The 27,345-nt window shown below is 41.8% G+C and overlaps 1 protein-coding gene across 2 annotated transcripts; it reads right to left on the bottom strand.

The window, feature by feature from the left end:
• Positions 1-1,174: 1,174 nt before the first annotated feature.
• On the bottom strand, positions 1,175-26,890 carry LOC120061272 (inosine-5'-monophosphate dehydrogenase 2). Of its 2 annotated transcripts, none has more exons than XM_039010968.1 (14): positions 26,687-26,890; positions 23,029-23,077; positions 22,582-22,683; positions 13,904-13,978; positions 13,256-13,462; positions 13,006-13,093; positions 12,699-12,898; positions 12,511-12,601; positions 12,298-12,393; positions 9,588-9,731; positions 9,027-9,171; positions 3,531-3,674; positions 3,335-3,418; positions 1,175-3,054 (listed from the first exon to the last, which is right to left on the bottom strand). In XM_039010968.1, the coding sequence occupies exons 3-14, from the start codon at positions 22,648-22,650 to the stop codon at positions 3,033-3,035; spliced, it is 1,365 nt and encodes a 454-aa protein (XP_038866896.1). In that variant the 5' UTR covers positions 22,651-22,683; positions 23,029-23,077; positions 26,687-26,890; the 3' UTR covers positions 1,175-3,032. The 2 variants fall into 2 exon arrangements, with proteins under 2 accessions (XP_038866896.1, XP_038866895.1); XM_039010967.1 differs by lacking the exon at positions 26,687-26,890 and adding an exon at positions 25,630-26,069.
• Between the last annotated feature and the right edge of the window lie 455 nt (positions 26,891-27,345).

Below are 27,345 nucleotides of genomic sequence, written 5' to 3'. Positions count from 1 at the left end.
AGTTTATACTGGATTAAGCATACATTTGTTAACTGTAATTTCATTTGTTATCTTCCAACACTCCATTTTGTGCCAAATATCAGTTATTTTTGTCATGCCTACTCCCGCTCCCTCTCTCCAGCGATTGATGTCGCCGGTCTACTAACCACTGGCCCTGGCATTAAATCTAATTTTATTGGTCACATACACATGTTTAGCAGATATTATTGCAGGTGTAGCAAAAAGCTTGTGTTTCTAGCTCCAACTGTGCAGTAATATCTAACAATTGTCAGGACATGTAGGTTGAAATATCAAAACAAACTCTGAACCAATTATATTATTTTGGGGACAGGTCGAAAAGCATTAAACATTTATGGCAATTTAAATAGCTAATTTGCTGTTGCTAGCTTGTTCTGGGATATAAACATTGGGTTGTTATTTTACCTGAAATGCACAAGGTCCTCTACTCCAACAATTAATCCACAAATAAAACAGTCAACCGAGTTCGTTTCTAGTACTCTCTCCTTCAGGCTTCTTCTTCGGACTTTATGGCGGTTGGCAACCAACTTTAAAGTGCATTACCACAAACGACTGGAGTGTAGACCTCAGTTCATCTTTCAATCACCTACGTGGGTATATGCTCATAAAAACCAATGAGGAGATGGGAGAGGCAGGACTTGCAGCGCATCGAGCATCACAAATAGAACCAAGTTCTATTTTAGCGCCTGACTACGCAGACACTCGCGAGCAGTGTGGGTGCAATGATTGAATAACGTGTACATTTATTTTGCAGCGCACGCAACGCGTCCGGTCTGGTCAGCATGTAACAATTAACCATCATTAAGCACACCTGCTCCCCATCATTACACACCTGGACTTCATCACATTGATTACCTCCCTTTACTTAGCCCTCAGTAGCCTCAGTCATCAGGCAGTAATGGTTTGTTTTCATGTTCAATATAGATCCCCTGTTATGTTAATTTGCCTTTCATTATTGTTAATAAACTCACCTGCTTCCTGCATCTACGTGACACTTATGTAAGTCTTGGTTCCAATAGTTAATATTTTTCGGCCACATTATTTGAGAATACTTTATACACAGAAAATAAATATTAAAATTATAAATACGCATATATTTGAACCCAAATGTGTTTACAATATCTCTACACTTGATAAATTACCACAAACACAAAAAAAGCTTGTTGAAAATGTTAACTTTTTTTTATTTTACTTTTTCAAAGTCAGTTCATTTCATAAGGACATGGGAGGCATCTGATTACACAAAAACACTCCATCACAGTACTGACGGATAGACAAACAGACATGCTCTGTCTGGGAGAGCATGTCTGTCTGTTTGTCAGGGATGGTTAAAGGTCATTTATGTTTGTGTGTGTTAGTGCTGAGCGATTAACCAACTTTTTTTTGTGTGAGAGCCCAACACGCCGTTTCTCTGGAAATAAATAAAATAATTCACGAGAGAAATCAAGTAAAGAACTATGTGGAATGCTGTGCTGAAAGGGTGTTGTAGTTTTCATTAAGCAAATATTCAACATAGTTTAGTGCAGAAAATTGGTAATTAACAACAAGGATCATAATCCATTGCGCCTGTTCTTTCCGGCTTGGACAGAGATGGATACACTTACGCCTGCTACGTTAGGTTAGATACACACAGACTGGATGAAAAAGGAATATACACAACATGAGTGGTGTCTATTCATGGATGCCAAGGGAAGCTAGGCTTCCCCCAAATATTGAAAAAAATAAAGATCGGTTTAATTTTCCTGTCTCTATAGCCCATCTATCGGATGCTGTCTGGTCAAAAAGAATATGATATTGTTGCCACCAGTAGCATTGAATGCAAGGGAAGCCAGCGAGCATTTGCCCTCCCTAATATAAAATATTAGCCAATCAGCATTGATCTAAACTGTGAATGGTCCTGGCGCACCAAAAAAAAGGGTCAAGGGAAGCCAGTGTGGATTTGGCTTCACACCACATTAAGCCAAACGTCATTGGCAGAAAAAAACTAACATTAACGTGCTTGATTATGCTGTAGGTCATGTAATTGTTTGTTACATGCAATATGCTTTGTGGACTTCACCGGACAGATGTTGCTCTCTGGTTTTGTGATGAAATAGGTGTGGTTTAATTTATTATGCCACTGTCTTATTGTTTTGGCCTTTAGGCCTATATATCACGGTGGCAAGGGATGTGAACTAACAGGTTATAGAGCAAACAACGCAATTATCACAGCATATAGGTTATTTGGGATTTTCTTTCCCTGGCTGGCTTGGCTTCCCCAGTGATTTTACCCATATACCGCTACTGCACAACACAACAATGAGAGAGAGACAGTTTGGGAAAGTATGCCTCATCTACTTTGAATAACTAGTAAAATGATTACATCAGACAGCTCTGCAGCATGCTTAGTCCGGTTAGCTAAATAGGATGACTAAGTAATACATGATGACTTTAAGGAATGAAAAATAAAGTTATCAAATAAAAAGTAAGTAATATACACAACTGAAATATTATTTCATGTTTTTCTTTGGATGTCTACCGAATGTGGACCTGAAAGAGACCATGGAATATTTTTAGTTTGGCTTTGGAATTTCCATTAAAAAGCTATAAAATCATTTTAATGTCATTATTTCATAATGCATTTAATGTTTAAAAAAATTAATCGAAACCGATTTTATTTTTTCATAATCGAACCGGAACTACCTTCAAAAAGAACTAATCGCCCAGCACTTGTGTGAGTGTGTAATAATTGTGGGTGCTAATATTTTTCCTATTTCACACATGTACATGTGTGTATTAATACTCATGTGTGAATTAGAAACTTATTTTTGCATATCCCAACTCTCCCTGAGACACACTAGGAGAGTGGGGTCACGGCCAGGGTCTGCAATTATCAACGGCGACCCTGGAGCAATTAGTGTTAAGTGCCTTGCTCAAGGGCACAGACAGATTTGGGTTGGCAAGTAGTTGTTTGTGCTTGCATGTGTGTATGCTTGAGGAACACAAGTCTGCAGCACACTACTGTGTTCTCTTCCTTAGAACAAGCGCTTCTCATAACTGTGTGAGAGAGAGAGAGGTTTAACAGATTAATGGATCACATAACAAATGACCAACATGTTGCATCAGGCCGAGATCAGATACTGTAGACACATATAGGCAGGTTGAAGTGAGATTAGTTTTGAAAGGGGAACCATTCTAAATCTAGGGGCTTGTATGTGGTACGTGGAACTGAGATGTTCAGAAGATCCTCAGATAATATATTGTAATGTTAGCTTCTGTGACAGCGCTGCACTATGGGCAAGCCAACACTGCCAAGCTAGAGCACATCAGTAAGTACCTGTGCATGCTGTGGACTCCTCCCTCCATCTGGGCCGATGTCGTCCTCTTCTCAAACTTCAGATCCCCAGAATACATCATGGCTCTGCAGGGGGAAGACAAATAGTGTTACACAGAGCCCCGAACGCACACACACAGCCTTCGAACAGATGGTGTTATCAAAGTAGGCTCACTTTGATTTACATTCAAATGTGTACCTGAGCTGGGTGAGGCTCTTGGATCCGATGTCTTGACAGGAGTGCTGGATCCCAGCCAGCAGGTAGGGAATAAACTTATGTATGGAGCCCTTGTCCTGGACCGCCCCCGACACACCCTGGGCCACCTTAATCTTGTCACACTCACTGGAGAGAGGGAGGAGGAGACGGGTAAGCTACGGTACCTTCAGAAAGTATTCATACCCCTTGACTTATTCCACATTTTGTTGTGTTACAGCCTGAATTCAAAATATACCCAAAAATGTAAGTGAAAAAAATTATTTTGAAAATGTATTGAAAATAAAATACAGATATCTCATTTACATAAGTATTCACAGCCCTGAGTCATTACTTTGAAGAAGCACCTTTGGCAACGATTACAACCATCAGTCTTTCTGGGTAAGTCTCTAAGAGCTTTCCACACCTGGATTGTGCAACATTTTCCCATTTTTCTTTTCAAACTTTTTCAAGCTCTGTCAAATTGGTTGTTAATCATTGCTAGACAACCATTTTCAGGTCTTGCCAAAGATTTAAGTAGATTTATGTAAAAACTATCTAGGCCACTCTAGAACATTGTCTTTTTGGTAACGACTCGTGTAGATTTGGCCTTGCATTTTAGGTTATTGTTAAATCAAAGTTTATTTGTCACGTGCGCCGAATACAACAAGTGCACAGTCGTGGCCAAAAGTTTTGGAAATGACACAAATATTAATTTTCACAAAGTCTGCTGCCTCAGTTTGTATGATGGCAATTTGCATATACTCCAGAATGTTATGAAGAGTGATCAGATGAATTGCAATTAATTGCAAAGTCCCTTTTTGCCATGCAAATGAACTGAATCCCCAAAAAACATTTCCACTGCATTTCAGCCCTGCCACAAAAGGACCAGCTGACATCATGTCAGTGATTCTCTCGTTAACACAGGTGTGAGTGTTGACGAGGACAAGGCTGGAGATCACTCTGTCATGCTGATTGAGTTCGAATAACAGACTGGAAGCTTCAAAAGGAGGGTGGTGCTTGTAATCATTGTTCTTCCTCTGTCAATCATGGTTACCTGCAAGGAAACACGTGCAGTCATTATTGCTTTGCACAAAAAGGGCTTCACAGGCAAGGATATTGCTGCCAGTAATATTGCACCTAAATCAACCATTTATCGGGTCATCAAGAACTTCGAGAGCGGTTCAATTGTTGTGAAGAAGGCTTCAGATCGCCCAAGAAAGTCCAGCAAGCTCCAGGACCGTCTCCTAAAGTTGATTCAGCTACGGGATCGGGGCACCACCAGTACAGAGCTTGCTCAGGAATGGCAGCAGGCAGGTGTGAGTGCATCTGCACGCACAGTGAGGCAAAGACTTTTGGAGGATGGCCTGGTGTCAAGAAGGGCAGTAAAGAAGCCAATTCTCTCCAGGAAAAACATCAGGGACAGACTGATATTCTGCAAAAGGTACAGGGATTGGACTGCTGAGGACTGGGGTAAAGTCATTTTCTCTGATGAATCCCCTTTGTTTGGGGCATCCGGAAAAAAGCTTGTCCGGAGAAGACAAGGTGAGCGCTACCATCAGTCCTGTGTCATGCCAACAGTAAAGCATCCTGAGACCATTCATGTGTGGCGTTGCTTCTCAGACAAGGGAGTGGGCTCACTCACAATTTTTCCTAAGAACACAGCCATGAATAAAGAATGGTAGCAACACATCCTCTGAGAGCAACTTCTCCCAAACATCCAGGAACAGTTTGGTGACGAACAATGCCTTTTCCAGCATGATGGAGCACCTTGCCATAAGGCAAAAGTGATGACTAAGTGGCTCGGGGAACAAAACATCAATATTTTGAGTCCATGGGCAGGAAACTCCCCAGACCTTAATCCCATTGAGAACTTGTGGTCAATCCTCAAGAGGCGGGTGGACAAACATAAACCCACAAATTCTGACAAACTCCAAGCATTGATTATGCAAGAATGGGCTACCATCAGTCAGGATGTGGCCCAGAAGTTAATTGACAGCATTCCAGGGAGGATTGCAGAGGTCTTGAAAAAGAAGGGTCAACACTGCAAATATTGACTCTTTGCATCAACTTCATGTAATTGTCAATAAAAGCCTTTGACACTTATGAAATGCTTGGAATTATACTTCAGTAGTCCATAGTAACATCTGACAAAAATATCTAAAGACACTGAAGCAGCAAACTTTGAAAATTAATATTTGTGTCATTCTCAACTTTTGGCCACGACTGTAGACCTTACAGTGAAATATTACTTAAAATCCCTAACCAACAGTGCAATTTAAGTAAAAAATTGGTATTAGGTAAGCAATAGATAAGTAAAGAAATACAAAATAAAAACAGTAAAATGACAGTGAAAATAACAATAGTGAAGCTATATACAGGTGGTACCGGTACAGAGGTAATATGTACATGTAGGTATAGTTAAAGTGACTATGCATAGATAAGATAATAAACAGAGAGAAGCAGCATAAAAGAGGAGTGGCGGGGGGGGTGAACAGACGGACGACGACACACACTGCAAATAGTCCGGGTAGCCATTTGATTACCTGTTCAGGACTCTTATGGCTTGGGGGTAGGAGCTGTTGAAGCCTTTTGGTCCTAGACTTGGCGCTCCGGTACCGCTTGCCATGCGGTAGCAGAGAGAACAGTCTATGACTGGGGTGGCTGGGGTCTTTGACTGCCTGATGTAGAGGTCCTGGATGGCAGAAAGCTTTGCCCCAGTGATGTACTGGGCCGTACGCACTACCCTCTGTAGTGCCTTGCGGTCGGAGGTCGAGCAGTTGCCATACCAGGCAGTGATGCAATCCGTCAGGATGCTCTCGATATTGCAGCTGTAGAACCTTTTGAGGATTTCAGGACCCATGCCAAATCTTTTCAGTCTTCTGAGGTGGAATAGGTTTATCGTGCCCTCTTCACGACTGTCTTGGTGTGTTTGGACCATTCTAGTTTGTTGGTGTGTTTGGACCATTCTAGTTTGTTGGTGATGTGGACACCAAGAAACTTGAAGCTCTCAACCTGCTCCACTATAGCCCCGTCGATGAGAATGGGGGCGTGCTATGTAGTCCACAATCATCTCCTTTGTCCTGCTGAAATGTGAATTAATCTCCCAGTGTCTGTTGGAAAGCAGATTGAACCAGGTTTTTCTCTAGGATTTTGCCAGTGCTTAGCTCCATTCTGTTTCTTTTTTAACCCAAACAATTCCCCAGTCCTTAACGATTACAAGCATGCCCATAACATGATGCAGCCACCACTATGCTTGAAAATATGGAGTGTGGTACTCAGTGACGTATTGGATTTGACCCAAACATAACACTTTGTATTCAGGACAAAAAGGTAATTGATTTGCCACATTTTTTTGCAGTATTACTTTAGTGCCTTGTTGCAAACAGGATGCATGTTTTGGAATATTTGTAATATGTACAGGCTTCTTTTCACTCTGTCAATTGGGTTAGTATTGTGGAGTAACTACAATGTTGTTGATCCGTCCTCAGTTTTCTCCCATCACAGCCATTAAACTCTAACTGTTAAAAGTCACTATTGGCCTCATGGTGAAATCCCTGGAGAGGTTCCTCTCCGGTAACTGAATTAGTAATGATCGTTGTAGTGACTGGGTGTATTGATACACCATCCAAAGTGTAATTAATAACTTCACCATGCTCAAAGGGATATTCAATGTCTGCTTTTATTTTTATCTACCAAAAGGTGCCCTTCTTTGCGAGGCATTGGAAAACTTCCCTGGTCTTTGTGGTTGAATCTGTGTTTCAAATTCACTGCTCGACTGAGGGACCTTACAGAAAATTGTATGTGTGGGGTACAGAGATGAGGTAGTCATTCAAAAATCATGTTAAACAGTATCATTGCGTAGTGAGTCCATGCAAATGATTGTGACTTGTTAAGCACATTTTTACTCCTGAACTTACTTAGGTTTGCCATAAGAGGTTGAATATATATTGACTCAAGACATTTCAGCTTTAAAAAAATATTAATGACATTATGGGGCATTGTGTGTAGGCCAGTGACCAAAAAATCTCAATTGAATCCATTTTAAATTCAGGCTGTAACACAACAAAATGTGGGAAAAGTCAAGGGGTTTCTTTTTTTTTCTTTGATTTTTTAAAATCAATTTAACCCCCTTTTCTCCCCAATTTCGTGGTATCCAATTGTTAGTAATTACTATCTTGTCTCATCGCTACAACTCCCGTACGGGCTCGGGAGAGACGAAGGTCGAAATCCATGCGTCCCCCGAAACCCAACCAAGCCACACCGCTTCTTAACACAGCGCGACTCCAACCCGGAAGCCAGCCGCACCAATGTGTCGGAGGAAACACCGTGCACCTGGCTACCTTGGTTAGCGCGCACTGCGCCCGGCCCGCCACAGGAGTCGCTGGTGCGCGATGAGACAAGGATATCCCTACCGGCCAAACCCTCCCTAACCCGGACAACGCTAGGCCAATTGTGCGTTGCCCCACGGACCTCCCGGTCGCGGCCGGCTGTGAGCCTGGGCGCGAACCCAGAGTCTCTGGTGGCACAGCTAGCACTGCGATGCAGTGCCCTAGACCACTGCGCCACCCGGGAGGCCGGGGTGTGAATACTTTCTGAAAGGCACTGTATATGTGTTTTGTCTTTTGATTGACTGCCTGCTTCAAAGCCAGTTACCCCTGGGTCGTATTCATTGATTATTGCACACTGTAGCAAAACGTTTTGCAACGGGAAACAAAAACAAGCGTTCAGGTAGTGTCTCTGTTATTTCACTTTGTGCCTAATGAATACAACCCTGGAGACAATAAATGTGTATTACTAGTGTATTAGTATCAGGTGTTGGAACCGGTTCAGGGAACAGAACTGAAAAATGTAAAATAACAAAAAAAAATGAGGAACAGAAGCAAGAACGAAAGTGATCTATACTGTTCTGGAACTGAACCGTTATTTTAAAAGCATGGGAACTGTTATTTTATGCTCCGGGCATTTTTTCCCATTCCCACAAAAACTCCGCAACAAAGCGCCTATACAAAACCCTCACTTTGTCACTCAAACTAATTCCAGTGTCCGCCTGCCTGCCAGCTGAACATCTCTGCCAGTATGTGTGTGCAGGCTACCTGCCCCTCCTCCTCACTCAGAAGCATAGTCTACCGTAGATATTGACGTCACAAGCTAGTTTTGGTCTAGTTCGCAAACTCTAGGCGGCATTATGCGTAATGTAATGGGACTGAGAGTCATGGTCAAGAGCTAGCTCTGGTCCAACGTTAGTTAAGCCAACTCTCTGAAGTTCAAAGACATTGAAAGTTCCATCATAGTTTCCGCTCCCCCATAGGTGGGCCTAATTCTGTGGGCCTAATTCAGATAAAGCATGTCATAACAACCCAGCGCTTCATAAACAATTACTTTCGTTTGGTTCGAACCGGTTCAGAACTATATTTTGCTGGTCGGAATGAACAAATTATGGTTCTGTTCAGAATGAAACGATTGGCAAATGATTATATTAGTATTACTGCGCCTCAGTACCTGAAGTATCTGGTCTGGGAGCCCAGGTTCTTGTCCATGGCATCCAGTGAGCCCATGCCTCTGTACTTCTTCAGCCTGATGCCATCAGAGAAGAAGTATTCACCTGGAGCCTCACTGGTGGCAGCCAGGAGAGAGCCCATCATCACTGGAGAGACAGAGGGGAGGAGGTAACCGTTAGATAATGTGAGTGTTAGCACTTTATCGACTGCTAATGGAATGTGTATATGCTTGTGGTGTGTCTTTTGTAAAAGCCTTTCTCTGAGTGTACTTTAGACCACTGAACTCTGGACCTTTCCACTTCTTGTTTTTATTGTTCCCCTTTAATCAGGAACTGATTTAGACGTGGGACACCAGGTGGGTGCAATTAATTATCAGGTAGAACAGAAAACCAGCAAGCTCCGGACCTCGTAGGGTAAGAGTTGAATACCAGGTCTAAATCAGTCCCTGATTAAAGGGGAACAATGAAAACAAGCAGTGGAATTGGCTTTGAGGTCCAGAGTTGAGTTTGAAAGGACTATAAGGAGAGTTTGTGTATGGGTATTTAATTTAAGCCTGACTCACCTGTAGATGCCCCCAGTGCCAGGGCTTTGGCAATGTGCCCCACGGTCTGGATGCCCCCGTCGGCAACGACTGGCACCCCGAATCGACGGGCGTACTCCGACACCTTGTACACGGCGGTGGCCTGGGGACGCCCGCATGCCAACACTGAGACAACAGGGGAAGGAGCACAGGTGTGAACAAAGAACACGCACACACAAGTTGAATATCCAGCCAAGCCTGCACATGTAGACCAATTAGTGGACAAAATATCAGAATTGGGCTGCCTGTGTAAACGCAGACTTATTGTCACTTCAGTTGAGGCTGACAGGTCATGGTGGAGAATATCCAGCCAAGACTGCACATGTAGACCAGGATTTCCCAAACTCAGTCGGTTTGTGCCCTAGCACTACACAGCTGATTAAAATCATCAAAGCTTAATGAGATGGTTATTTGAATCAGCTGTGTAGTGCTAGGGCATAAAACCAAAACATGCACCCAGGGGGGGCCAGGGCCAAGTTTGGGAAACCCTGCTGCAGGCCACCTATCAGAGACAGACTAGTCATTCTCACACACAGCAGACAGTCTGTCCTTGAATGTATTTGATGTAATTTCCTGGTTTATGAAGTTAATAAGTCAGCATTAATTCATATTGTTGTTGATTTGCTATAGATTAAACATGGTTTTGACTTGCTTAAGTGGACTATATTTTAATGAATGTTATTTTATCATGTGTTTACCTGATAAATCGAATCATTATCAAACTGATTACATAGCAAGATGATGGGGCATGATAGGATTTCCAATTTGCAAACATAGACCAACCGCACACTATATTTTATTATACAAAGTTGATGTTTATTTGGGAAAATAACATTCATAAAATGAAGAGAAAAATCAAGTAAGTCTTAGGTGTTTTGAATGGAGTTTGTTTCGTATGCAGGCTTTGTCCAACACTAAATTTGAGAAGTAGACGATTGCTATAATTTCCTCCTAAACGTGTTGTGTAACAGTTTCAATGAATCCTGTTGTGAGCAATCAGTTTCAGAGAATTTATGAACTCTTACTCTAAAATGAGTTCATTAGAATGTCAGAAGCCAACATCAAAGAAGTCGATAAAGTGGAAAATATTATTTTAGATTCATGTCTCCTTCTTTTTCTGTGATTATTACGCATGAGCTTTGGAACAGTCTAACTGTTACAGGTATTTAACACTTAATAATTACCTAAAAAAATACTCAATATCCAGAACAGCACCACCAGAAAGTTTTTGCAGTCATGCATATTTTTCCACTCTTGAAATAATGATATTATAATTATGATCGAACACATTGTAAATCATATGTTAAGTCAATGACGTATGTAAATGAGGTGTTAGAAACAATGACATAGGTAAATGAATTAAATGCGTTACAAAAGCCAGTTTAATTTGGCGCTAAGGGCTCCCTCCCCACTCCTATATGAAAACCTGGGCATAGGTTGGTGTACAACCGACAGGGTAAATGCAGTTAAATACAACTCATGGGGGAAAAAGACTAGGTTTATTTTTTCTTAACAGGGACAACGACCTTTTACAGTAAATTGGCAGATGCAGAATGATGAAAATATCTTTCATCTGTAGTAGGCCTATTGATATTGCTAAAGAAGTTACAACTTGTTTCAGATGAGGGAAGGTGAATGGCTAAACTGACAGACACCATCATGACTGAGACTGTCCATCGCATGCCTGTGCACTGCATTTAAGGATGCATCTCAAGTCCACTACTAAAACATACTTCATCATATGCATCCAAACGTAGCGCATGTGTCGTAATGAGGACATGTCGAGACAAGATAGGTGTGATGTCACACACTGTGACTGACAGATTAGTCAAGGACAAAAGGACAACCATCCAAAACCCCAAAAACCCAAGGCCAGCTTGAATACTACTTGTACTGATGCAGAGCCGTTAGCAACCAATGCAGAGAGGCTGTGAAGGCGGGTGGGCGGGCACAGTGTGGTAGTAGAGCCAATGAGAGAGAGCCCTGCATAGGGGGGTGGGGGACTTACTGCAGTATCCCGTAACAGTAGTTGGGGTTTTGGGGCTGTGGAGCTTTATACCAGGAGGAACACTGAGAGGCGCTAGAGAGACATACATTACAGGCAGTGTGAAACCAAGAGAGGAGGAGAGGAGAGGTCCACACAATGAAATGAAGGTGATGAGAAAGAGACTGTTACAGAGAGAAAGAAAGACAGTTACAGAGAGAGAAAGAAAGACTGTTAGAGAGAGAAAGAAAGACTGTTACAGAGAGAGAAAGAAAGACTGTTACAGAGAGAGAAAGAAAGACTGTTAGAGAGAGAAAGAAAGACTGTTACAGAGAGAGAAAGAAAGACTGTTACAGAGAGAGAAAGAAAGACTGTTACAGAGAGAGAAAGAAAGACTGTTAGAGAGAGAAAGAAAGACTGTTACAGAGAGAGAAAGAAAGACTGTTACAGAGAGAGAAAGAAAGACTGTTACAGAGAGAGAAAGAAAGACTGTTACAGAGAGAGAAAGAAAGACTGTTACAGAGAGAAAGAAAGACTGTTACAGAGAGAAAGAGACTGTTACAGAGAGAAAGAGACTGTTACAGAGAGAAAGGGAAGCGATAGTTAGATAGAAAATAAGAAACCCAAAACAGATCATGAAAGATGGGTTAGAGCTGTGGGTGGGTGGAAGGGAGGGGAGCTAGGAAGCCTGCCATTGGTGGGACTTACCTTCCTGTGTGATACAGATGGAGCCACTGCCCATGCCCACGCGCAGGCCGTCCACCCCGGCATCAATCAGGTTCTTGGCCTGGGCTGCAGTTACCACTGAGACAAGCAGGGGGAGACAGACCAACAATGTCAAGGGTGGTACATGGTGTAACCATTAAATGAGGGCAATTCTGAGAATGCAGCATTTCTATGTGTGTGTGTCCCAACACTCACCATTGCCTCCAATGACCTGAAGCGGTGGGTATTTCTCTTTGATGTACTTAATCATGTCGATTTGGAAGATCGAGTTCCCTTGAGAGGAGTCCTTAAAGAACGAGAGCAACATTAAAGAACAGATTGAAGAAGAGAAAGTATCTATATGAGAAGAACAAAGAGACGGGGTAGGAGAACCAGTGACCCACCAGTACGACCACGTCTACTCCGCTCTGCACCAGCAGGTCCAGTCTGTACTTGTCATCGTTGTGCGTGCCGATGGCTGCCCCACACAGCAACTGTTTGCGGGAGTCTTTAGCGGCCAGGGGAAAGTCCCTGTTCTTCTTCAGATCTGTCCTGGCGATGATGGACACCAGGCAGCCCTCCTCGTTCACTATGGGCAGCTTACCTACACAGAGATGGACACCATTTAGAATGAGGGAATCTAATCACGAGGCACATGAATTTGACATGTATAGGACTGTCCTTCCCTTTTCCCAGGTCCCACCTCCTCACCTTTCTTACTCCTCTGCAGGATCTCATTGGCCTCTTTTAGTGTCACTCCAGCTGGAGCAACGACAAGGTCCTCCAGCTTTGTCATCACCTGTAGCGGGGAAGGAAAGGAGAAAACAAAGGAAGATGAGCATTTACCTTTGGACGGCAGTTAGAGTGGTAGGGAAGTAAACTAAATGCATATACACTGATTTAAAAATACTAACTCAAAGACCGAATAACATTCAACCATGATGTGTTAAGCCACACCCACCTCACTGAGTGGCAGGATGTGCTCCTCCTCCTTCAGGAAGTCAATGTCACGCGAGGAGATGATGCCAACGAGGTGGCCCCCCATGTGGCCGTTGTCTGTGATGGGGATGCCGCAGAAGCCGTGGCGTGCCTTGGCCTGGAACACATCTGCCACACGGTCTGTAGGACTCATCACTACCGGGTCTGTGATGAAACCCTGTTCGTACCGCTGGGAGAGAGAGGGAGATGAGGGGGAAAAGAGGGAGCAGGGAGGGAGGGCATGGTGGAGAGGGTGGAGGGAGGGCATGGTGGAGAGGGTGGAGAGAGAGGAATGAGGTAGCAGGAAGGATAATATAAATTGGGGGAGGGGGAAGAGGAGAAAAGTGAACAGGGAGAGGAGCGAGAGGGTAAGGATATCTATTGCACTCTGCAAACCTACAGGGTATTTAAAAAGCAAGCCAGACAGAGCATGAGAATATAAAGAAAAAGATTGCCTGACGGGAACACTACAGTGAAACAGCAGCAACTAGGTTGGCAGGAAGATCAAACCGAGAGAGCAGACGATAGGATGAGTAACAGAGACAAACATACAGACACACACATGAAACAGAAAAGAAAGATGAAAGGAGATGGGAGTGAAAAAGAGAGAGCATGGCATAGGGGTCATTACCTTGACCTTGCGGACCTCGTTGGCCTGGAACTCTGGAGTGCAGTTGTGGTGGATAAAGCCTATTCCTCCTGTGAGCTGAAAGAAGGGACATCATATTTTTAATTGTGTGTGCACACGTGTAAAACTGTGTGTGTGAGAGAGAATGTGTGTCCTCAGACATTAACCCTAACTGAAGTTGCCTGTAAGGATTTATCCAGAACAAACTGTTCCAAGCCTCGAGGAAATTCTGGCCTTTGTTTTCCGATGAAGATTGTGATGTTTTCTCTGACGTTTGCCTCTGGGGGGGTTCACAACTATCTTTGGTTACTATTTTAAGTGAAACAGATATGTGCAGCTGTTGTAGTCACTTCAAGTCACCCTGGCCTGGGAGAAAGTATAGGTTGTTATCCAATAGCTGATGATATTTACACCATCAGGGGTTTTATAGGGTTGTGGCTTGTGGTCTCATGTGAACATGTGATTGGTCATTCAAAAACAAAGCCGTTTTTAATTCCTTTTATTTAAAAAAAATGTTGGCCTTAATATTGCGGAAAGATTGTTGCTTCCATCAATGTAATAGTCTGCATCATTTCCAATCCCCCATATATTTTTGAGGTAAATATATATATACACTGCTCAAAAAAATAAAGGGAACACTAAAATAACACATCCTAGATCTGAATGAATGAAATATTCTTATTAAATACTTTTTTCTTTACATAGTTGAATGTGCTGACAACAAAATCACACAAAAATGATCAATGGAAATCAAATTTATCAACCCATGGAGGTCTGGATTTGGAGTCACACTCAAAATTAAAGTGGAAAACCACACTACAGGCTGATCCAACTTTGATGTAATGTCCTTAAAACAAGTCAAAATGAGGCTCAGTAGTGTGTGTGGCCTCCACGTGCCTGTATGACCTCCCTACAACGCCTGGGCATGCTCCTGATGAGGTGGCGGATGGTCTCCTGAGGGATCTCCTCCCAGGCCAACTCCTGGACAGTCTGTGGTGCAACGTGGCGTTGGTGGATGGAGCGAGACATGATGTCCCAGATGTGCTCAATTGGATTCAGGTCTGGGGAACGGGCGGGCCAGTCCATAGCATCAATGCCTTCCTCTTGCAGGAAATGCTGACACACTCCAGCCACATGAGGTCTAGCATTGTCTAGCATTAGGAGGAACCCAGGGCCAACCGCACCAGCATATGGTCTCACAAGGGGTCTGAGGATCTCATCTCGGTACCTAATGGCAGTCAGGCTATATCTGGCGAGCATATGGAGGGCTGTGCGGCCCCCCAAAGAAATGCCACCCCACACCATGACTGACCCACCGCCAAACCGGTCATGCTGGAGGATGTTGCAGGCAGCAGAACGTTCTCCACGGTGTCTCCAGACTCTGTCACGTCTGTCACATGTGCTCATGTGCTCAGTGTGAACCTGCTTTCATCTGTGAAGAGCACAGGGCGCCAGTGGCGAATTTGCCAATCTTGGTGTTCTCTGGCAAATGCCAAACGTCCTGCACGGTGTTGGGCTGTAAGCACAACCCCCACCTGTGGACGTCGGGTCCTCATACCACCCTCATGGAGTCTGTTTCTGACCGTTTGAGCAGACACATGCACATTTGTGGCCTGCTGGAGGTCATTTTGCAGGGCTCTGGCAGTGCTCCTCCTGCTCCTCCTTGCACAAAGGCGGAGGTAGCGGTCCTGCTGCTGGGTTGTTGCCCTCCTACGGCCTCCTCCACGTCTCCTGATGTACTGGCCTGTCTCCTTGTAGCGCCTCCATGCTCTGGACACTACGCTGACAGACACAGCAAACCTTCTTGCCACAGCTCGCATTGATGTGCCATCCTGGATGAGCTGCACTACCTGAGCCACTTGTGTGGGTTGTAGACTCCGTCTCATGCTACCACTAGAGTGAAAGCACCGCCAGCATTCAAAAGTGACCAAAACATCAGCCAGGAAGCATAGGAACTGAGAAGTGGTCTGTGGTCACCACCTGCAGAACCACTCCTTTATTGGGGGTGTCTTGCTAATTGCCTATAATTTCCACCTTTTGTCTATTCCATTTGCACAACAGCATGTGAAATTTATTGTCAATCAGTGTTGCTTCCTAAGTGGACAGTTTGATTTCACAGAAGTGTGATTGACTTGGAGTTACATTGTGTTGTTTAAGTGTTCCCTTTATTTTTTTGAGCAGTGTATATATATCCATATACATCCATACAGAAGTCGGAAGTTTACATACACCTTAGACAAATACATTTAAACTCAGTTTTTCCACAATTCCTGACATTTAATCCTAGTAAAAAATCCCTGTTTTAGGTCAGTTAGGATCACCACTTTATTTTAAGAATGTGAAATGTCATAATAATAGTCAAGTGATTTATTTCAGCTATTTTTTCTTTCATTGCATTCCCAGTGGGTTAGAAGTTTACATACACTCTTAGTATTTGGTAGCATTGCCTTTAAATTGTTTAACTTCGGTCAAACGTTTCGGGTAGCCCTCCACAAGCTTCCCACAATAAGTTGGGTGAATTTTGGCCCATTCCTCCATGACGGAGCTGTTGTAACTGAGTCAGGTTTGTAGGCCTCCTTGCTCGCACATGCTTTTTCAATTCTGCCCACACATTTTTTATAGGATTGAAGTCAGGGCTTTGTGATGGCCACTCCAATACCTTGACTTTGTTGTCCTTAAGCCATTTTGCCACAACTTTGGAAGTATGCTTTGGGTCATTGTCCATTTGGGACCAAGCTTTAGGTTCCTGACTGATGTCTTGAGATGTTGCTTCAATATATCCACATAATTTTCCTCCTCATGATGCCATCTATTTTGTGAAGTGCACCAGTCCCTCCTGCAGCAAAGCACCGCCAAAACATGATGCTGCCACCCCCGTGCTTCACGGTTGGGATGGTGTTCTTCGGCTTAAAAACCTCCCCCTTTTTCCTCCAAACATAACAATGGTCATTATGGCCAAACAGTTCTATTTTTGTTTCATCAGACCAGAGGACATTTCTCCAAAAAGTACAATCTTTGTCCCCATGTGTAGTTGCAAACCGTAGTCTGGCTTTTTATGGTGGTTTTGGAGCAGTGGCATCTTCCTTGCTGAGCAGCCTTTCATGTTATGTCGATATAGGACTCGTTTTACTGTGGATATAGATACTTTTGTACCGGTTTCCTCCAGCATCTTCACAAGGTCCTTTACTGTTGTTCTGGGATTGATTTGCACTTTTCGCACCAAAGTACATTCATCTCTAGGAGACAGAACGCGTCTCCTTCCTGAGGGGTATGACGGCTGCATGGTCCCATGGTGTTTATACAGATGAATGTGGTACCTTCGGGCATTTGGAAATTGCTCCCAAGGATGAACCAGACTTGTGGAGGTCTACAATGTTTTTTCTGAGGTCTTGGCTGATTTCTTTTGATTTTCCCATGATGTCAAGCAAAGAGGCACAGAGTTTGAAGATAGGCCTTGAAATACATCCACAGGTACACCTCCAATTGACTCAAATGATGTCAATTAGCCTACCAGAAGCTTCTAAAGCCATGACATAATTTTCTGGAATTTTCCAAGCTGTTTAAAGGCACAGTCAACTTAGTGTATGTAAACTTCTGACCCACTGGAATTATGATGCAGTGAATTATAAGTGAAATAATCTGTCTGTAAACAATTGTTGGAAAAATTACTTGTGTCATCCACAAAGTAGATGTCCTAACCGACTTGCCAAAACTATAGTTTGTTAACAAGAAATTTGTGGAGTGGTTGAAAAATGAGTTTTAATGACTCCAACCTAAGTGTATGTAAACTTCTGACTTCAACTGTATATATATACACATATGCATACATAAACATTCATACATATACACATACTTTTTTTTAGAAAATACCTTTATTATTCCCCGCAAACCCTAACACCCTTCCCTCAATTGGAGTAAACTAATAAACAATAACACTTTGGCTTCTACCTTCAGTTTATACATATTATACACATTTTACAGACCAAATCTATTTTTCAATAGTCATATTTTGTTCATTTTTAGTCCTTCCTCTATGTCTGATGTCCATCCACTTTGATTTCTATTTGTAACTGTGCTATTTCACAAAATTTCTGAACCTATATACATTTTACAGACCCCGTATGTTTTACATTTGTTGTCTTGTTATTAGTCCCACCCTTCAGCTCCATTCAACCCCTCCAATCTATCTCTTAACACCATCCATTTTGGATTTCCATTTGCCATATATTTTTCAACTGTGCTGTGATGCTTCACAAAAGTACTGAACCTTTCTATTCTCATAGCTTCTACAGACTGTAAAATAAAGATTAACATTTTTTCTAAAATAATTATATTATTGATTGACTATGACTTAGTTCTAGGAAAATGTTAGTTCTAGGCAAATGTTGCAATTCTTCAGCCATTCCTGGACCTGTGACCAAAAACGAGCTACATATGGACAGTACCAAAATAAATGATCTAATGACTGCCTCCTCACAGCAAAATCTGCAGAGCTGGGAAGATTGTATCCCCCATATATATAACATTATATTGGTTGCAAGAATTTTATATAATAATTTAAATTGAAAAATTCAAAGTTTTGAATCCGGCGTTGTTTTGCGTGTCAATTCATAAACCAGGTGCCATGGAATGGGTACATGGAAAATCTCTTCCCAACTACTTTGCAATTTATATGGCACAGCTAGAGAACCAGTTTGGATTTAAGTATAACTTTTGTATGACTGATGCTTTTAGTGAGAGATCTAATGCTTTAATATTTAATCATTTCTGCCCTCCGAATTCATATTCGTTATATAAATAGGCCCTTTTCATTTTGTCTGGCTTGCCATTCCAAATAAAATGGAATATATTTTGTTCATATAATTTAAAATGCAGGTCACGAGGTGTAGGCAAAACCATAAGCAAATAGGTAAACTGTGATATGACTAAAGAGTTAATCGGGGTGATTTTTCCACAAACAGACAGGTATTTTCCTTTCCGTGGTAGCAAGATCTTAACTTTCTATAAAAAAATTGGAGTGAGATCATTTCTTTATTTTGTGATTTGTATACCGAGTATGTCCACATCTCCGTCAGACCATTTTATTGGTAAACTACACTGTAATGTAAAAGTTTCATTTTTTTGTGATTCAATACGTAATATAGTACACTTATCATAATTTGGTTTTAGTCCAGAGAGTTTAGCAAAAGTATCTAGATCCTCTATGAGGCTGTGGAGGGATTCTAATTGGGATTTTAAAAGAAAACATGAATCATCAGCGTACAATGGCACCTTTGTTTTTAAGCCACATTTCTAATCCCTTTCTAATTTCTAATTGAAATGTAGGAGACACTAAACATAGGAACGCAACACTTATTTGTCATCACTCATCGATATCATGTTGAAATCAATCATTGTTGGATCTAATTTCGATGGCAATAATAAATAGATATGCAGATAGTGGACAACCTTGTTTTACTCCTCTTAACCTTTCTAGGATGAGTGTGCCGCTAGCGGCACTCCCCCCCCCCCCCCACTGAAAAACCAGTGCCGCGAAATTCAAAAAAAATATTTTTTTTAAATATTTAACTTTCACACATTAAAGTCCAATACAGCTAATGAAAGACACAGATCTTGTGAATCCAGTCAACATGTCCGATTTTTAAAATGTTTTACAGGGAAGACACAATATGTAAAGATGTACATCTATTACCTAAAAACACATTAGCATAATCCACCATCTTTTATTTGTCCACCAACACCAGTAGCCATCACCAATTCGGCTAAACTAAGATATTTATAGCCCCTAACCAACAAAAAAACTCATTAGATGACAGTCTGATAACATATTTATGGTATGGGATAGGTTTTGTTAGAAAAAAGTGCATATTTCAGGTAGATGGCATAGGTTACAATTGCACCCACCGTCACAAATGGAATAGAAAAACTACTTAGAGCAACGTGTTTACCTACTTACTAATCATCAAACATTTCGTAAAAATACACAGCATACACGAATCGAAAGACACAGATCCTGTGAATACAGACAATATTTCAGATTTTCTAAGTGTCTTACAGCGAAAACACAATAAATCGTTATATTAGCATAGCACATACCACATAGCAGCCCAGCATTGATTCTAGCCAAAGTGAGCGATAAAAGTCAACATCGCCAAAAGATATTAATTTTTTCACTAACCTTCTCAGAATTCTTCCGATGACACTCCTGTAACATCACATTACAACATGCATATACAGTTTGATCGCAAATGTTTATATTTAGCCACCAAAATCATGGTTATACAATGTGAAATTTAGCTCAGCTGGTCAGAAAATTTCCTTGCGCCACTTAGACAGTGATCTACTCTTATACATAAATACTCATAAACGTGACTAAAAAATATAGGGTGGACAGGGATTGATAGACAATTTAATTCTTAATACAATTGCGTTATTACATTTTTTAATTTATCCTTACTTTTCAATACAGTTTGCGCCAAGCGAAGCTACGTCAAAAAACATGGCGTCCTAAGCCACTAAAATGTTTCGACAGAAACACGATTTATCATAATAAAAATGTCCTACCTTGAGCTGTTCTTCCATCAGTATCTTGGGCAAAGGATCCTTTCTTGGGAGAAATCGTCTTTTGGTGGAAAGCTGTCCTCTTGCCATGTGGAAATGCCAACGGCGTTCGGGATGAACTGAAAAGCGTGCCCAACTATTCACATCGTTGCAAAAATAAATGTCCCAAAATCGCACTAAACGGATATAAATTGCTATAAAACGCTTTAAATTAACTACCTTATGATGTTTTTAACTCCCATAACGAGTAGAAACATGACCCGAGTAATATTACCCCCTTCACTAATGCTTGGAAAAGGTGCGGGCCGGTGTCCTCTAGGCGCATGACGCAGCTCCAAAAGAATGACTAGCTTCAGGGTTTTTTCATTTGTAGGGCCTGTGAACGCGCAATCGACCCCATTGGAATCGTCATCACGTAAAGGCATCCAGGGGAAGACGTAAGAAGTGTCCGTATAGTCATAGCAAAATCAGTGCCCTTTTAACTGACTTCAGAACAGTGGCCAACATTTCTGAAATCTGAATCCATGTCAGGGAAATTGCTGTAGAATGGGCTCTGTTCCACTTAGAGACAAAATTTCAACTCCTATAGAAACTATAGACTGTTTTCTATCCAATAATAATAATAATATGCATATTGTACGATCAAGGATTTTGTGGGAAGCCGTTTAAAAAAAGTACCCAATTAGCATAAATAGCCTAAACAGCGCCCTCATCCCCAACAGGTTTTAACAGTTTAAAACTTTCTGAGATGTAGCCATTATTTACTATTTTTCACCTATGGTTACTATACATAACTTTAACCCATTTCATAAGAGATTCTCCAAAATTGTAATATTCCAGGCATTTATATATAAACTCCAGTTGTACTTTATCAAAAGCCTTTTCAAAGTCAGCTATGAAAACCAGGCCTGGTTTCCCCGATATTTCATAGTATTCTATTGTTTCCAGTACTTGTCTTATATTATCTCCAATGTATCATCCATATAAAAAAAACTTTCTGATTAGGATGAATAATATCCGATAACTTTTTAATTCTATGCGCCAAGCATTTAGCTCGAATTTTTGCATCACAACACTGAAGTGTAAGAGGCCTCCAATTTTTTAAATGGACTGGATCGTTATATATACCAATTGGATCCTGTTTCAGTAATAAGTAAATCAGACCTTGTTGCGTGTCCGATAATCTATATCTATATATTATATAGGAGTGGTTAAAACATGCTAATAATGGTCCTCTGAGTATATCAAAAAACAGTTTGGTATACCTCCACTGGTATGCCATCCAGCCCTGGAGTTTTCCCTTTAATTGCATCAAGAAGTTCCTCCTCTGTAATTTGGCCTTCACATGAGTCTTTCTGTACAGATGTTAATTTGACATTATTAATATTCGGTGAATCATGCGTGACTCCCATCATTTGTAACAAGTTTCAATACATTTTTTTTGGTAGCATTTCTATGTTGAAGATTGAAAAAGAATTTGGTGCATTTTCCCCCATATTCCATCCAGTTCCCTTTATTTTTATAATATATTACACTGGATCTTTCTTGAATAAGTTCGTCCATTTCTTTCTGTTTTACCTCTAACTTATTCTGTGCCTGTATGGTACAGTTTTTATTGCTATCTGTACTGTTAGTCCTTCAATTTCCTTTGTTAATATGGACTCTTTTGATCTAAATTGCTTTTGTTTTATAGATGAGTACTGAATTGCATTGCCTCTAAAGGCACAGTTAAAAGTGTCCCATACAATACGGGGATCTGCTGTACCTATGTTATGTCTGAAAAAGTCAGTTATAAATTCTTCTATCCTAGTTATAAACATTTTACCATCTAGTAGGCTTTTATTAAATCTCCAATATCCTCAACCACGTGGAAATTCTGTAAGAATAATATATGTGATGATCCTTCTTGATGATCCTTCTTTAATTCCTTCTTGCCTCTTTGGTAGCTGCGTGCCAACAAGTGCGGAGAAGATTAGCGTCACGTTTCACGCTCTTAGTTTTTACATAAGTTGATCCGATACGGCTGTTTACTTTGTGAATTGCAGAGTCTACTTTTAACTAAAATCTTCAATTATGACGCCATGCCAAAGTGTGTGTGTGTGTGTTTAAACCAGACTTACTGCCATGGCAATGGCCAGCGCTGACTCTGTGACTGTGTCCATAGGGGAGGATACAAAAGGCGTTTTCATGGTGATCTGTTTTGTCAGGGCTGAAGTCAAATCCTGCAGAGGAAACAAACCAGTTTCTACAAGTGAATACTTGTAACAAACACTTATTGTAGTAACAAACAACTTTTAGGGGGTATGCCTAATGAATAAGGCTCTGCTACAAATCAAGGTTACAATGGAAAGTTCTTCCTTCATAAATGGAACCCTGGATTGTATTTACAGACACCAAACAGAAGAAAACAGATCGAAACAGGCAGGGACTACCTGAAATTGTCCAATAAGAAATGCTTGTTTTCGGTTTCTGTTGCAAATTGTTTTGCTAGTGTGCACTAATGAATTCGACCCTGGTCATGGAGGGACAGAAGCCCTATTGTCTTGAAGAACAAGGGTTCTACTCACCACCTGTTCTGATGTGAAGTCAATATACCCTGGAAGAATCAGGAAGTCACTGTGAGTGAGTGAGAGAGAAGGGGTGAGAGGAGAGCAGGGCCAGGCCTCACATGCTGCATACAATCTATCAATGACATTCACACACGTGTGCAATTTCACACATAATGTACTGCAAGGTGTTACGAATTCACTCAAGGGGAGGCCAAAGGTTAATTCCCATCTTCAGTCATATTCTATGCTATTTTTTTCATTGACACAGTGGCTGTAAATAAAATACTGCAAGCTCAGTATTTGATCATCTGAGATATCTGGAACTTCAAGTGGATAATTTTTCTGAGAAGTTGGGTGTATGTTACGTGGTGTGCATGCATGTGATGAGCAGGCAACAGAGTCCTGTGTTATTACACATTAGTGCTGATGGTCAACACATTCCTAAAGGTCCTGGGAGGTTTCCAAGCGTACTGTGTGTCTTGTGCTAACTAGTTGACATTTAAAGCATGCTATTCCACTTGCATCTTCATTTTGGTGTATACTGGTACTATAAACACCTAAATAGTCAATGTGTGCCCATGCTTCTAGGAGATTAAGCCTATATTAAGCAAGGAATTAGCAGAATGAGATGTGGTAACTTCACTGAAAGAGCAGACAAGAGATAAGGCACTGTAGTGGACAGTAGCTGACTGACTGAAATTTCTACCTAACAACTACTTATTGTTCGTGGCATTCCAATTCAATCAGACCCTTTTGCTAATATCTTGACATGATGGTGCCTCCAGGGTGTCATAATTACATTCTTGTCAAACATCGTCACACAAGGCATGTCATGCCTTCATGGTATTTCCTCATTCAACTGCTGGAAACTAAGCTAACCTATCTCACCACAAAATAATTATTGTCTTGAGTGTCAGACACTGAAAGTAGGCTGATTAATAAACAGAATGGGGAAACATGTCCCAGACACCCTCAATAAGGGTGATGCAGTGCCATGAATGCATGGACCTAAATACACTATATATACAAACGTATGTGGACACCCCTTCAAATGAGTGGATTTGGCTATTTCATCCACACCCGTTGCTGACATGTGTATAAAATCGAGCACACATACATGCAATCGCCATAGACAGACATTGGCAGTCTAATGGCCTTACTGAAAAGCTTAGTGACTTTCAACATGTCACTGTCATAGGATGCCACCTTTCCAACAAGTCAGTTTGTCAAATTTCTGCTCTGCTAGAGATACCCCGGTCAACTGTTATTGTGAAGTGGAAACGTCTAGGAGCAACAACGGCTCAGCCACGAAGTGGTAGGCCACACAAGCTCACAGAACGGAACCGCTCAGTCCTGAAGCGCGTAAAAAAACATATATATATATAAAAATCGCCTGTCCTTGGTTGCAACACTCACTACCGAGTTCCAAACTGCCTCTGGAAGCAACGTCAGCACAATAACTGTTTGTCGGGAGCTTCATGAAACGGGTAGCCATGTGCAATAACAAGCGTCGGCTGGAGTGGTGTAAAGCTTGCCGCCATTGGACTCTGGAGCAGTGGAAATGCTTTCTCTGGAATGATGAATCATGCTTTACCATCTGGCAGTCCAATGGACAAATGTGGGTTTGACAGATGCCATGAGAACGCTATATGGTACCAATGCATATTGCCAACTATAATGAGGAATAATGGTCTGGGGCTGTTTTTCCATAGTTCATACTAGGCCCCTTAGTTCCAGTGAAGGGAAATCTTAACGCTATAGCATACAATGACATTCTAGACGATTCTGTGCTTCCAACTTTGTGGCAAATGTTTGGGGAAGGCCCTTTCCTGTTTCAGCATGACAATGCCCTCGTGCACAAAGCGAGGTCCATACAGAAATGGTTTGTCGAGATCGGTGTAGAAGAACTTCACTGGCCTGCAGAGCCCTGACCTCAACCCCATCGATCACTTTTGGGATGAATTGGAACGCCGACTGCGAGCCAGGCCTAATCACCCAACATCAGTGCCCGACCTCACTAATGCTCTTGTGGCTGAATGGAAGCAAGTCCCCGCAGCAATGTTCCAACATCTAGTGGAAAGCCTTCCCAGATGAGTGGAGGCTGTTATATCAGCAAAATGGGACCAACTCCATATTATTGCCCATGATTTTGGAATGAGATGTTCGACAAGCAGGTGTCCACATACTTTTGGTCATGTAGTGTACTACAATAGAGGAACGTCCAAATCATGCATAACTGAACAGCCAGGCTTATCCAGAACCTAATCAAATACCCAGCTATACCCAGCTAGCTACTTCATTATGTTGGTAGATTTGCATCAGTCCCCAAAGTCAAATTGTTACGCAACTCGATGTCACTTGAAAGCACGAGTTGAGCCGGGAAACCTAAGTCGGCAGACCCATGTAGAAAGAAGTAATTTACTGCGTGTACTGCAATGACTCAAAGCCCCTGCATGAGCAAATAATAATGTAATGTGTTTAAGACATAATATAGTGCTTGCTCTGGTTATTAGCCAAATACAAATAGCTGTCAGAGAAACTGGATTTCCTCAAGGAGCCATGCGACCAGACTGTAAAAAGTTTTTTTTTTTTTTGCGACTGCCAAATCCCAATAATTACTTGTACGTAAGGCCGTCCCCGCAGTTGAAGAGTTGCTGCCCGCTCAGTCCATCATCGGGCACGTAACCAGTCTGTCCACTGATCAAGTAGTCAGCCATGATACACAATCTATTTAGTGTTTGATCAGTCACTTTGGTGCTAAACATACAACGACCCACGAGACCGAGAACTTTCTTCGTTTCTTCGCTTCACTCCTAGTTCCGATTGGCCATCTGTCAGTCAGCTGTGGCGTGGTGCGACCATGCGCGCTGTCCCCCGCGTGCCTTGTTAAAGTCAAGTCTATAAAAATGACATGTAATGCATTCACAACAGTAGAAAATAAACCGTGAATGCCCTTTTTATTCCTCGGCCTTTAATGTTATCAGGCTCCTGCCCTGTCTGGCCGTAGCTCTGGTCGCACACGTGTTCGTGATGTGCAGTTTGCGAACGATTCGTTCTTTTTGAAAGACTCTTTTTACTGACTCGAGTCATGATTCGTTTTTTTCAGAGCGACTAGTTCATTTTATTCGTTCGTTTGACCTGCAGGCGGCAATGATTAATGATTCTACAGCAAGATTAATACGCGCTCCTCCGGTTTAGTGGCTCCAGAGACGTGCTCCGACCAGCAACTGTGTATCATGTGCGCAAGTGAAAGTAGATCTAAACATACATGTTTAGAACTGATAATTGATCTCATGGTGCAAGAATATATGCAAGTAATTGATTATTAAACGGTATGATGGACACAGCATATTACTCTCACAGCAGTCAAGCAATGCGTTCCGCCAAGGGTCTTACAATCTAATCTGGTTGTGGCCACAACTATACCTCGTTTCAAATGTATCAAGAAATAACCTTATTTGTATGCTTAGCAATCAACAATTGTACATTGTTTAAAGCACACTTTTAAACAAGTGACACAAATGACAGCTCCAATAAACAGTGGCGTGTATTCATGGATGCCAAGGGAAGCCAGGCTTCCCCCCAAAAATGACCAAGAAAAAAAAAAAAACATCCAATCCTTTATTTCGTCTATCTGCGTTTAGTCTCGTCTTCCCCAGTGATTTTACCCACGCACCTCTATAGCCAATAAGCCCCTTATGGTGAAGGACATGTGAACGAGCGCGTAGTAGAATCATGACTCTTTCGAGTTTTCAGTTCATCGTTGTCCTGCGTGCTCCGACTCAAATGAACGAAATGAGTCGAAATATTAATCATTTTGACTGAACGACTCGAAAAGATCCAAGTCAGTAAAAAGATCCGAACTTCCCATCCCTAGCTCGTCAGACCACCTATTTTCCGTCACGACAAATATATCCCCCCCAACCTGAGTCATGCGTCATTTCCGGCACCGGGCCTAACTCCCCCCTAAAATCTTGCAGTTCATCAAGTGTACTCGAGAGGGCGTGGTGAATGTCCCTATTGAAGTTTTATGGACCTCCCACTATAAAGTGGCATGCACACGTAAAATGACAGAGGGCATTAGACCAGTTATATCTGGCATATGATGCTGCCTATATTTGGACACAGCAGACTGATCAGAATAAGCAGTGACTATGCTGAAGCTCTTGTTAAGAGGCTGTGTCGAAGTGGAGGCCTACTGTTTGTGTTGGAAGGTCAGAGGGTGTCGGAACTTTTTAACACGTCTGAAGTGTTGAGTATATGATCTGTAATCTGAGCAAAATTTGTCCTAAAGTTAAGATTCTCTGAGAGTAAGGGTTTTCAGCAAAAGTTTGC

The sequence above is a fragment of the Salvelinus namaycush genome, chromosome 16 (genome assembly GCF_016432855.1).
Source record: "Salvelinus namaycush isolate Seneca chromosome 16, SaNama_1.0, whole genome shotgun sequence".
Lineage (NCBI taxonomy): Eukaryota > Metazoa > Chordata > Actinopteri > Salmoniformes > Salmonidae > Salvelinus > Salvelinus namaycush.
The sequence above is the reverse complement of the archived record's forward strand: the minus strand, read 5'-3'. Positions and strand labels throughout refer to the sequence as shown.

What these genes read in the sequence shown, in the direction of transcription:
- LOC120061272 (XM_039010967.1), bottom strand. Translation starts at nt 25,775, where the DNA reads ATGTTTAGCACCAAAGTGACTGATCAAACACTAAATAGATTGTGTATC. An exon ending in CATCTGTATCACACAGGAAG is followed by an intron (nt 9,732 to 12,297) that starts GTAAGTCCCACC and finishes CTGTTGTCTCAG; the next exon opens with TGTTGGCATGCGGGCGTCCC. An exon ending in GGCACTGGGGGCATCTACAG is followed by an intron (nt 9,172 to 9,587) that starts GTGAGTCAGGCT and finishes CTGTCTCTCCAG; the next exon opens with TGATGATGGGCTCTCTCCTG.